The sequence below is a fragment of the Zosterops lateralis genome, assembly GCF_965231275.1.
Source record: "Zosterops lateralis genome assembly, chromosome: 24".
Lineage (NCBI taxonomy): Eukaryota > Metazoa > Chordata > Aves > Passeriformes > Zosteropidae > Zosterops > Zosterops lateralis.
Genome location: NC_139784.1, coordinates 5,586,765 through 5,598,964, shown reverse-complemented (window position 1 = coordinate 5,598,964; position 12,200 = coordinate 5,586,765). Strand labels below are relative to the sequence as shown.

Sequence of the window (12,200 nt, the reverse complement as noted above, 5' to 3'; positions counted from 1 at the left end):
ACATGAAATAAAGATGTTTGACTTCAGTTAGAAGGCATTGAAAGAAGGGATTCTCTAATCAGAGGATTGTGAATCAGAAGGTTTTATTTACAACTCATTCAGCCCTTTTATAACATTCTCTGCTAAAGAAACCCCACATTATTGGTCCATAGGGTTGACACCTCTCCCATGGGCTGAGGAACAGGAATAGCAAACAACACCTGTTGTTGTGGGAAAGGAATAATTGTTCACACGAGGTCGTTTTGGGAAAAAGAAAAACCGTTGAAAAGTTTCCCTTGGGAAGAGCTCAACAATTCTCAGGCTCAGAAAAAAAAAAATATCGAGTCCACACAGAGGAAGGTGGAGGTGGTGGGATGGGGAATGAGGAGAGGAGAGGAGAGGAGAGGAGAGGAGAGGAGAGGAGAGGAGAGGAGAGGAGAGGAGAGGAGAGGAGAGGAGAGGAGAGGAGAGGAGAGGAGAGGAGAGGAGAGGAGAGGAGAGTGACAGCAGCATCCCCAGCTCCCGGGGTGTGGCAGGGGTGTGACCAGGGCTGGGGCCAGCCCAGGGGTGGCAGATCCAGCTGCTGACCCCGTCTCTCTGTCCCTGTGTCCGTCTGTCCCTCTGCAGGGAGCGCATGGAGGCCATGGAGAAGCAGATCGCCAGCCTGACGGGGCTGGTGCAGAGCGCGCTGCTCCGCGGCTCCGAGGCCGAGACCCCCAGGTGAGACCCCCGGAATGTCCCTCCTCGGGGGTGGGTCTTGTCCCCCCTGCCCGGGGACACCGACCCCGCCGTGCCTGGCCCAGCTCTCTCAGCCCCTGCTCTCATTGCAGCGAGAAGACAGAAGCCACCAACGGCGGGACCCCCCCGTCAGCCTGTGAGTGACCCCCGGGGTCCCCTGCAGGACCCCCCTGTGACTCCTGGGTGACCCCCACCCCGTCCTGGGGACAACCCACCCCATCCTGGGGACCCCCCACCCCATCCTGCTCTGGGGAGGGTTAACATGGATGGGGGGGATTTTAGAGACATTCTGGGCATTTCTCACATTTCGGGGCATTTCTCACGTTTGGCCCAGGGGGATTCGTGCTCCAAGGTCTCCCCCCACCCTCTCTCTGAACCCTGAATGGTTAAATTAATTAACCATTAATTTAATGGTTAATTATTGAATTAATTTAATCATTAATTGCTTTGTTAACCATTTGTTGAAAGGGTTGGAGCACATGAGGCATCATTATCAACACAATTATCACAACGACTGACTAACATTTATAAACCCCACTTTTAAAAATTATTTAAAAAAAAAACTCTTAAAAACCAGAACTGAAGGATCGAGTGAGGACACCCAAAACCTGTCCTGGGGTGGATGTCGCACTCAACATCTCCCTCTGTCTCTGAGCCCTGAATGGTTAAATTAATTAACCATTCATTTAATGGTTAATTGCTTTATTAATGATTTATCAAATGTGTCAGAGCAAATGAGGCATCATTATCAACACAATTATCATGATGACTAATATTTATAAACCCCAGTCTTAAAAATTATTTTTTGAAAACCTCTTAAAAAACCAGAACTGAAGGATCAAGTGGGGACTCCCAAAACCTTATCCTGGGGCAGGTGTGTCGTGGTTTGAAAGCAAAACGAGTGAGAGGCTCCAAGTCAGAAATACAATTTAATAAGAAGAAAGGTAAAAAGGTAAAAAGGTAAAATAAAATAAAATAGAATAGAATAGAATAGAATAAAATAAAATAAAATAAAATAAAATAAAATAAAATAAAATAAAATAAAATAAATGCAGTAACACAAAGGAGCACTGACAGAGTCAGAACACACCCTGAGCAGGGTGGGGGGAGCAGTCCAGGTGAGGGGCTCTTCCTGAAGCAGTGATCCCACAGAAAGGTCTGGGAGCTCTGCTCCTCTGGGAATCCAGTGGCTCAGGGCTGCTTGTCCTGTCCCAAATCCCAGATTCTCTCCAGGTGGGAATGCTTGGCTCCTCCCCCTGGGCATTGGGAGCATCTCCCAATGGGATGAGGAGTCGTGCAGTGGCTCCTTGATGGCCCATTAAACAGAGAGAGCTCCTGGAGGGAGTTCCCTGTGAGTCCTGGGCAAGGCATTGATGGGCCATGAGCAGAAGAGCCCAAAGGAGGGGCCTGGGAAAACACTGCCCCACCTGGTTCCAACAGCTCATGGGGATGGGGATGGAATAAATACTGTGTGCACATCCTACACCACAACCCAGGACAGGGTGTCACCCCTCACCAACCTCCCCTCGCCCCCCAGCAGCCACCAGCCGCAGCGGGATGGGGACCCCGGTGCCGGCCCCGCCGCCCCCCTCGGCCACCAGCACCCCGGCGGGGCAGCCCACGGCCATCACCCGCCTGCACATGCAGCTGCACCTGCACGACCTGCAGCAGAACGCCAGCGACCTCCGCAACCAGCTGCAGCAGCTCAAGAAGCTGCAGGTGGGCGCCCCGGGCAGGGGGGATGGCAAATCTGGTTGTGGAAATCTGATTTTTTTTCCTCGTGGGGTTGGGGTGGGGGAATCTGGGGATTGTTCCTGAGGCTGAGGTTGGGGATTGTTCCTGAGTGCAGGTGTAGGGATCCTTCCTGAATCCCAGCTCGGGGATCTTTCCGAAGTCCAAGCTCAGGGATCTTTCCTGAATCCAAATTTAGGGATCTCTCCTGAATCCAAGCTTGGAGACCCTTCCTGAATCCAAACTCAGGGATTCCTCCTGAATCCAAGCTCAGAGACCCTTCCTGAATCCAAACTCAGGGATTCCTCCTGAATCCAAGCTTAGGGTTCCTTCCCAAACCCAAGCTCAGGAATCCTTCCTGAATCCAAATTTAGGGATGATTCCCAAATCCAGGCTCAGGGATCCTTCACCACTGTGAGCTCAGGAATCCTTCCCAAATCCAGGTTCAGGGATCCCTCCTGAATCCAAGCTCAGGGATCCTTCCCAAATCCAAATTCAGAGATGATTCCCAAATCCAGGCTCAGGGATTCTTCACCACTGTGAGCTCAGGGATTCCTCCTGAATCCAAACTCAGGAATCCTTCCCCACACTGAGCTTGGGGTTCCTTCCCAAATCCAATCCCCGGGATCCTTCCTGAATCCAAACTCAGGGATACTTCCTTCCCAAATCTGAACTCAGGGATCCTTCCCAAATCCAAGCTCGGGGATCCCTCCCCACTCCAACCCCAGGGATCCTTCCCCACTCCCAGCTCAGGGCTGGCCCCTTGTCAGGACCCATTTCCCATCTTGGGGAGGGGTCTCTCTCAGCCTGACCTCATCCTCCTCCTCCTCCTCCTCCTCCTCCTCATCCTCCTCAATCCTCCTCATCCTCCTCAATCCTCCTCATCCTCCTCCTCCTCCTCATCCTCCTCCTCCTCCTCCTCCTCCTCCTCCTCCTCCCCATCCTCCCATTCCCGCCCGCAGCTGCAGAACCAGGAGACGGTGAAGACGCTGCTGCGGCGGACGGAGACGGAGCTGAGCGTGCGGGTGACGGACACGATGCGCAAGCACGAGGACCCTCTGCAGCGCCAGCGCAGCCTGGTGGAGGAGGAGCGGCTGCGTTACCTCAACGAGGAGGAGCTCATCACCCAGCAGCTCAAGTGAGCCCGGGCGGGGGGCACCGACCCGCCCCGGGGGGGAGCAGCGGCTCTGCAATGACCTGGGGGTGTCCCCGAATGAGGGGGGGGTCCCCTGAAGTGACCTCGTGCTTGAGTGAGGAGGGGTCACCATGCAGTGGTCACATCTCTGCATGAGGAGGGGTCTCAGTCTGGTGGCCTCATCCCTAAATGAGGAGGGGTCCCCAAGCAGTGACTGTGTTCCTGAATGAGGAGGGGTCCCCATGCAGTGATTGTGTCCCTGAATGAGGAGGGGTCCCAGGTCCGCATGAGGAGGGGTCCCCGGCCCAGTGTTCCCCTCTCCTGTTGGGGACCTGCACCCCTCGGAGTTTCCCACCCTCCTGACATAGCAGTGACCCCCCAGTGTCCCCTCAGTGTCCCCCCAGTGACCTCAGTGACCCCCTGCCCTCCCCACTGACCCCACTGACCCCAATGCCCACACAGTGACCCCATGCCCTCCTGGTGCCCCCCCCCAGTGACCTCAGTTATCCCCCAGTGCCCCCCCTCAGTGATTCCCTGCCCTCCCCAGTGATCCCAGTGCTCCCCAGTGTTCCCAGTGACCCCCTGCCCTCCCCAATGATCCCAGTGCTCCCCAGTGCCCATACAGTGACCCCAGTCATCCCCCAGTGACTCCACAGGGACCCCCTGCCCTCCCCAGTGACCCTCAGTGTCCCTCCCCTGTGCCCTCCCAGTGACCCCCTCAGTGACCCCAGTCATCCCCCAGTGCCCCCCCCCAGTGACCCCCTGCCCTCCCCAGTGCTCCTAGTTATCCCCCAGTGACCCCCAGTGACCCCCTGCCCTCCCAGTGACCCCCTGCCCTCCCCAATGACCCCAGTGCTCTCAGTTAACCCAATGCCCCCTCAGTGACCCCATGCCTTCCCAGTGCCTCCCAAGTGACCCCCTGCTCCTCCAGTGACCCTCTGCCCTCCCAGTGACCCCCTGCCCTCCCCAATGACCCCAGTGCTCCCAGTTATCCCCCAGCGCCCCCTCAGTGACCTAGTGCCCCACGGTGTCCCCGCAGTGACCTGGAGAAGTCAGTGGAGAGGATCCAGAAGGATCTGGCACACGGCCCCCGGCTGGTCCCGGCGCAGGAGCTGGAGGAAAAGGCCGCGGTGCTGCAGCAGCTCGGGGAGACCCTGACAGAGCTCAAGGGTGAGCGGGGGGCTGGGGGGACAAACGGGGGGTTTCCTGGATCCAGGGATGTCCTAGGGATGCTCCAGGGGGTCCTGGGTTTGTGTGCTCGCACCTGGGATAATCCAGGTTTTCCATTGTCCCTGGATATTCCAGGATTTCCTTTATTTGACTGTTTGTACCTGGGATACTCCAGGTTTTCCCTGTCCCTGGAATTGGGTATTGGCACCTGGGATATTCCAGGTTGGCCTGGATTTGGGTGCTCACACTTGGGATAATCCAGGTTTTCCACCGCCTCTGGATTTGGGTTTGTACCTGGGATATTCCAGGTTGTCCTTGATTTGGGCGCTCACACCTGGGATAATCCAGGGTTTTCCATTGTCCCTGGATATTCCAGGATTACCTGGATTTGACTGTTTGTACCTGGGATGCTCCAAGTTTTCCCTGTGCCTGGAATTGGGTATTGGCACCGGGGATATTCCAAGTTGTTCTGAATTTCAGTGTTTGTAACTTGGATAATCCAGTTTCTCCATTGCCCCTGGATTTGTGGGTTTGCTCCTGCCGGGGTGGCACTCCCTGGTGTCACCCAGTGCTGTGTCTCTGTGGAGGGGACACCTCCAGCCCCCAGGGGACACCCCAGGGGACACCTCCAGCCCCCAGGGGACACCTCTGGGAGGTAAAACCAGGCAGCAGGATCAGGGATGGACACAGAAATCCAGAATTTCCCTGGATCCATGCCCTGGGGGTCTCCTCTCCTGACAGCAGGAGGGGACAATGCGGTGACAGCAGTGTCCCTGGGCAGCGAGAGGGGACACAGGAGGGGACACGGCGGTGACACTCATGTCCCCTGGGAAGCGGGAGGGGACACGGGAGGTGACACAGCAGTGACACCGATGTCCCCTCCGGCAGCCCAGTTCCCCAGCCTGCAGAGCAAGATGCGGGTGGTGCTGCGGGTGGAGGTGGAGGCCGTCAAGTTCCTCAAGGAGGAGCCCAACCGCCTGGACGGGCTCCTCAAGCGCTGCAAGACCGTCACCGACACCCTGGCCCAGGTCCGCAGGTGAGCCCCCAGCCACCCCCTCGGTGTCCCTTTGTCCCCAACAGCTCCAGGCCACCTCCCCCGGGCACAGCCCGAGCTCAGGGAGGCGAGGGAGGGAGAGGGGTGGTGAGAAAAGGCTCGTTTTTCTGCTTAAAGGACCCGCCAAAAAATACCTGAAAAACTCATTTTAAAAAATTAAAGAAGTCTAAAAATAAAAGCAAAAATAAAAGAAACTTTGCTTTTATTTTTATCTTAATAATTGCAATTATATATAATAATATATATAATATATGCTATATATTATATATATTACATATATATGTCCTAATATATAATATATTGTATATAGTAATATATAATATTACTATATATTATATATAATATAATAATATATATTATTTTATATGTACTATATTATATTATATATATTAATATATAGATTATATATTATAATATAATATAATAATATATATTATAATATATTACTATACTATATATAGTATATAATGTCTCATATATAATATAATCTAATTTTATGTATTATTATATTCGATTATATATTATTACTTTACATATTATTATAACACAATATAATATTATATAATGCCATAAACAAAATAATATATAATATTATTTATTATATAGAATATGTAATACGTAATATATAATATACTATATATAGTATATAGTATAAAATAAAATACATTATATATTATGTATTATATATTATATATTATATATTATATGTTATATATTATATATTATGTATTATGTATTATGTATTATGTATTTTATATAATGTAGTTTTTATATATTATTATATTAGATTATATATTATTACTTTATATATTATTATAACACAATATAACATTATATAATGCCATAAACAAAACAATGTGCATTCCCAACCCCAGGCAGGTGGATGAGGGCGTGTGGGGCTCTCCCGGCAGCCTCAGCCAGTCCCCCAAGAAAGTGGCCCCGGAGACGGATTTCAGCAAAGGGCTGGAGCTGGAGATGCCCACCAGCCCCCCGGTGAGCCTGCACCACCTGACGGCCACCCCCGAGCCCCTGGGGGTCCCCAGCTTCGGGCACAGCCCCCCGCAGCCCCAGGGGCACCCCAAGAGCAATAACCCCGCCCGAGCCCCCGAGATGGTGCCCGCCAAGACACAGACGGGGCCCGAGACCAGTGGGAAGAAGAGCGTGGACAAAGCCGTGTCCGTGGAGGTGAGAGCCCTGCTCGGGGCTTGGGGGGGTGCTCGGGTTTGGGGAGGCGGTGTGCAGCTTTTGGGGGGCTCCTCTGGAGGGTCTGCAAAGGTGAAAATGGGAGTGGGAGCAGTGCCCACCCTCCTCCTCCTCAGTGAAGGGAGGGGCGACCTGGGAGTGCCTCTACTGCTTGGAGTGGGGGGGGGTTGAAATTTGGGATGAAATTTGGGGTGGGGGCAAAAACGTTGCCCCTCCCAGCCCCTCCCAGTGGAGCTGGGGACTATGGGAGAGTCACAAGACCCGCAGACCTTCAGCCAGAAGGTGGGAATGGGAATGGGAGCAGCTCACATCCTTCTCCTCCTCAGTGGAGCGCCTCTACTGCTTGGAGATGTTTAAATTTGTGGATGAGGGCCAAAATGTCACCCCCTCCAGCTGGTCCCAGAGGGTCTGGGGGTGTCCCAGGGCCGGGGCTGCAGCCAGGGGTCACCCCCTGTCCCGGGGCCGGGGCTGCAGCCAGGGGTCACCCCCTGTGCCAGGCCCAGGGCTGCAGAGGGGTCTCTGTGTCCGCAGGCGGCCGAGCGCGACTGGGAGGAGAAGCGGGCGGCGCTGACCCAGTACAGCGCCAAGGACATCAACCGGCTGCTGGAGGAGACCCAGGCCGAGCTGATGAAGGCCATCCCCGATCTGGAATTCGCCGCCAAGCACAAACCAGCCCCGGGGGGCGGCTCCGCCGGCAGCGCCGCCTCCACCCCCGAGCACAAACCCTCCAAACCACAGCACGGCCCCAAATCCGGGGGCAAAGGGGACCCCAACGGCCGCCGGGGCTCAGGTATGGGGTGGGATGGAGAGGTTCACCCCCAGAGGGGAGGATGAGGGGCCCTGGTGTTGTCCCCGTTGTTGCTAGACTGACATGAAAGGACTACACCCAACCCAGCCAGGTAGTGAGAAGGAAAAAGAAGTTTATTTGGGATTTTGACTTATGTAGTTGTCGTGGTTTGAAAGCAAAACCAGTGAGAGGCTCCAAGTCAGAAATACAATTTAATAAGAAGAAAGGTAAAAAGGTAAAAATAAAATAAAATAAAATAAAATAAAATAAAATAAAATAAAATAAAATAAAGGCAATAACACAAAGGAGCACTGACAGAGTCAGAACACACCCTGAGCAGGGTGGGGGGAGCAGTCCAGGTGAGGGGCTCTTCCTGAAGCAGTGATCCCACAGAAAGGTCTGGGAGCTCTGCTCCTCTGGGAATCCAGTGGCTCAGGGCTGCTTGTCCTGTCCCAAATCCCAGATTCTCTCCAGGTGGGAACGCTTGGCTCCTCCCCCTGGGCATTGGGAGCATCTCCCAATGGGATGAGGAGTCGTGCAGTGGTTCCTTGATGGCCCATTAAACAGAGAGAGCTCCTGGAGGGAGTTCCCTGTGAGTCCTGGGCAAGGCATTGATGGGCCATGAGCAGAAGAGCCCAAAGGAGGGGCCTGGGAAAACACTGCCCCACCTGGTTCCAACAGCTCATGGAGAGAATAAATACTTTGTGTACATCCTGCACCACAACCCAGGACAGTAGTCTTTGGAGTTTGATTAGGGATGGGAGGATGAGGTTGGCACCTCTTTGACCCCATTGGTCAAACTAGAGGTCAATTAATTAGTTTAAGTCTATTAATTAGTTGAAGTCTCTTAATTAGTCTTTCCCCCAGGAAGGAATTGCACAGTTTTCAAAACATCTCTTTACGTTATAATAACACGTGAGAACTTCAGTCCTTGTAAAACATCAGAAAGGCTGAAAAAAAAACCAAATCAAGGCGCCAGTCGCTGAGGATGAGGAGGGTGGGATCAGAGGGGCTCTGCCCTCACAGCCCCCTCTCTTTGTGCCCAGACGAGCTGACGGTGCCGCGGTACCGAACCGAGAAACCCTCCAAGTCTCCGCCGCCTCCCCCGCCCCGCCGCAGCTTCCCCTCGTCCCACGGGCTGACCACGACCCGCAGCGGCGAGGTCATCGTCACCAGCAAGAAGGAGACCGGCTTTATGAAGGTAGGGGTGGGGCCGCTGGGCTGGGGTGGGTGGTGTCCCCCCAGTGTCCCCTCGGTGCCTCCCAGTGTCCTTTGGTGTCCCCTCGGTGTTCCCCCGGTGTCCCCTGGTATCCCCTAGGTGTCCCCTTGTGCTTCCTCGGTGTCCCCTTGGTGTCCCCACCTGTTCCTCCAGTGTCGTCTGGTGCCTCTCAGTGGCCCACTCAGTGTCCTCCCGGTGTTCCCCAGTGCCTGTCGGTGTTCCCCGGTGTCCCCTGGTGTCCCCCTGTGTAGTGTCCTGCAGTGTCCCCGCTGTCCCCTGGTGCCTTCCCGTGCCCCCTCGATGTCCCCTGGTGTCCCCTCCAGTGCCTCCCAGTGCCTCCCAGTGTCCCCTGGTGCCCCCGCTGTCCCCATCAGTGTCCCCCAATGCCTCTCGGTGCCTCCTGTCACCTCCCGGTGTCCCCTGGTGTCCCCTGGTGTCCCCAGTGCCCCCCATTGGCCCCCAGTGTCCACCCTGGTGTCCCCTCAATGTCTCCTGGTGCCTCTCAGTGTTCCCCAGTGCCTCCTGGTGTCCCCTGGTGTCCCTCCCGATGTCCCCCGGTGTCTCTCCCGATGTCCCCCCAGTGTCCCTCCCGGTGTCCCCTAGTGTCACCTGGTGTCCCCTCAGTGCCTCCCGGTACCTCCTGGTGCCCCTCAGTGCCTCCTGGTGTCCTCCTCGGTGTCCCCCTGCCCCATCTCCCCCGGTGCCTCCCAGTGTTCTCTAGTGTCCCCTGCTGTCCCCTGCTGTCCCCGGGTGTCCCCGGGTGTCCCCTGTCCCTCACTCCCCTCTCCCCGGCAGAAGGCAGAGTCGGAGGAGCTGGACTCTCCGAAGCCGCAGGTGAAGCTGAGGCGGACGGTGTCCGAGGTGGTCCGGCCCGCCTCCACCCCGCCCATCATCGCCTCGGCCATCAAGGACGACGACGACGAGGACCGGATCATCGCCGAGCTGGAGGTGAGCGGGACCCCGCCCCAGAGGTGACACTGCCCGGGAGGTGACACTGTCCGGGAGGTGACATCGCCCCCAAGGTGACACTGCCCAGGGGGTGACACTGCTCCATAGGTGACACCTCTCCTGAGGTGACACTGCCCCAGAGGTGACACTGCCCCAGAGGTGACACTGCCCAGGGAGGTGACACCGCCCCATAGGTGACACCACTCCTGAGGTGACATTGACCTCGAGGTGACATCGCCCCTGAGGTGACATTGACCTCGAGGTGACATCGCCCCTGAGGTGACACTGCCTCCGAGGTGACATTGCCTGGGAGGTGACATCGCCCCCGAGGTGACACTGCCCGGGAGGTGACACTACCCCCGAGGTGACATTGACCCCGAGGTGACACTGCCCAGGGGGTGACACTACCCCCGAGGTGACACTGCGCGGGAGGTGACACTGCACGAGAGGTGACACCATCCCAGAGGTGACATTGCCCCCAAGGTGACACTGCCCAGGGAGGTGACACCACCTCAGAGGTGACACCACTCCTGAGGTGACACTGCCCCAGAGGTGACACTACCCCCGAGGTGACACTGCCCTTCTGCTCTGGGGACAGCTCGAGGTGGGGTTTGGGGTGTGACATCCCCGGTACCAGCACCACTCCTGCCTGGCCCATGGGGACAGAGAGGTGGCACTGCTGGGGACAGAGACGTGGCACTGCCAGGGACAGGGAGGTGGCACTGCTGGGGACAGGTGATGCACACCTGTGACACCCTCCCGCCCTGGGGTTTGAGGCAGACTCACCTGGCTCTGAGCACAGCACTGGGGCTGCAGTGGGATGGGGATGGGGTTTCCTTGGATGGATTTTCCTCGGATGGTTTTTTCTTGGATGGTTTTCCCCCAGGAAGGAGGAGAACTGGGCGTGGTGCAGGTGTGGGACAGGTGACAGTGCAGGGGACAGGTGATGGCATAGGGGACAGGTGATGGCACAGGGGACAGGTGATGATGCTGCAGGCACAGGAACTGGACCAGTGATGCTGTCAGACTGGGCCTGTGACACTGCTGGCTGGGGGACAGGTGACACTGCCAGCTGAGGAGCAGTGACACTGCTGGCCCAGGGACTGGTGACCCTGATGGCCAGGAGAGAAGGGACACTGCTGGCCAGGGGAGCAGTGACACTGATGACTGTGGGAGCAGTGACACTGCCAGCTGAGGACCAGTGACACTGCTGGCCAGGGGACTGGTGACACTGCTGACCAGGGGACTGATGGCACTGCTGGCTGGAGGACAGGTGACCCTGCCAGCAGCACAGGGGGACAAGTGACACTGCTGGTCGGGACGTTGATGGCACTGCTGGCCAGGGGACAGGTGACATTGCTGACTGGGGAACCAGTGGCACTGCTGGCCAGGGCTTTGATGGCACTGCTGCCCAGGGGACAGGTGACCCTGCCAGCAGCACAAGGGGACAAGTGACACTGCTGGTCGGGACGTTGATGGCACTGCTGACCAGGGGACAGGTGACATTGCTGACTGGGGAACCAGTGGCACTGCTGGCCAGGGGACTGATGGCACTGCTGCCCAGGGGACCAGTGACCTTGCCAGCAGCACAGGGGACAGGTGACACTGCTGGTTGGGGCTTTGATGGCACAGCTGGCCAGGGGACTGATGGCACAGCTGGCCATGTAACCCGCCAGCAGCACAGGTGACAACGCTCCCTCTCCCCTGCCCCCCAGCTCTCCCCCTGCCACCAGCCCCGCTCCAGCCTCGATCCCTGCCCGCCCTCCCTCCAACGGCCGTGTTTGACTCCCCAGGTGTTCGAGCGCAGCTCGGCCTCCCCTTTCCTCCCCTCGCCCCGCGGTGACCCCCTCCAGGCCGTGTCCCCGGGCCACTGCGAGCCGTGGCCCGACGGAGCCCCAGGATGGAAGGTAACAGCTCCCTCGGGGCTGCTGCTCTCTCACCGCCTTCCTCCTCTTCTCCACTCACTCCTGCTGCTTTTTTTTTATTATTATTTTTTCTCTGATTTAACCGACTAATTAATTAACGGCTTCTCTCCTCACTTGCTGCCTCGCTCACGGCACTGACCCGGCACCGGAGCCAGCACTGACCCACCACAGCTGGGGCTGCTGCAGCCCCTCACCGGGCACGGCTCGGGCACCGGGCACGGCTCTGGCACCGGGCACCGGGCAGGGCTCACGGCACGCCAGGGGCACCGGGGGGTGGGCGATGCACCGGAGACACCGCCCCGGGAGCACAG

General features: G+C 56.4%; 1 protein-coding gene across 1 annotated transcript in view; it reads left to right on the top strand.

Annotated features, from left to right (window-relative positions):
* SRCIN1 (SRC kinase signaling inhibitor 1) overlaps nt 1-12,200 on the top strand; it is a 58,743-nt gene that overhangs the window by 37,007 nt on the left and 9,536 nt on the right. The window contains 10 exon segments of the mRNA XM_083877772.1: nt 607-699; nt 810-853; nt 2,258-2,436; nt 3,411-3,586; nt 4,623-4,753; nt 5,642-5,789; nt 6,683-6,992; nt 7,542-7,800; nt 8,844-8,998; nt 9,812-9,964. Coding sequence (XP_083733898.1) covers nt 607-699; nt 810-853; nt 2,258-2,436; nt 3,411-3,586; nt 4,623-4,753; nt 5,642-5,789; nt 6,683-6,992; nt 7,542-7,800; nt 8,844-8,998; nt 9,812-9,964 — 1,648 coding nt within the window.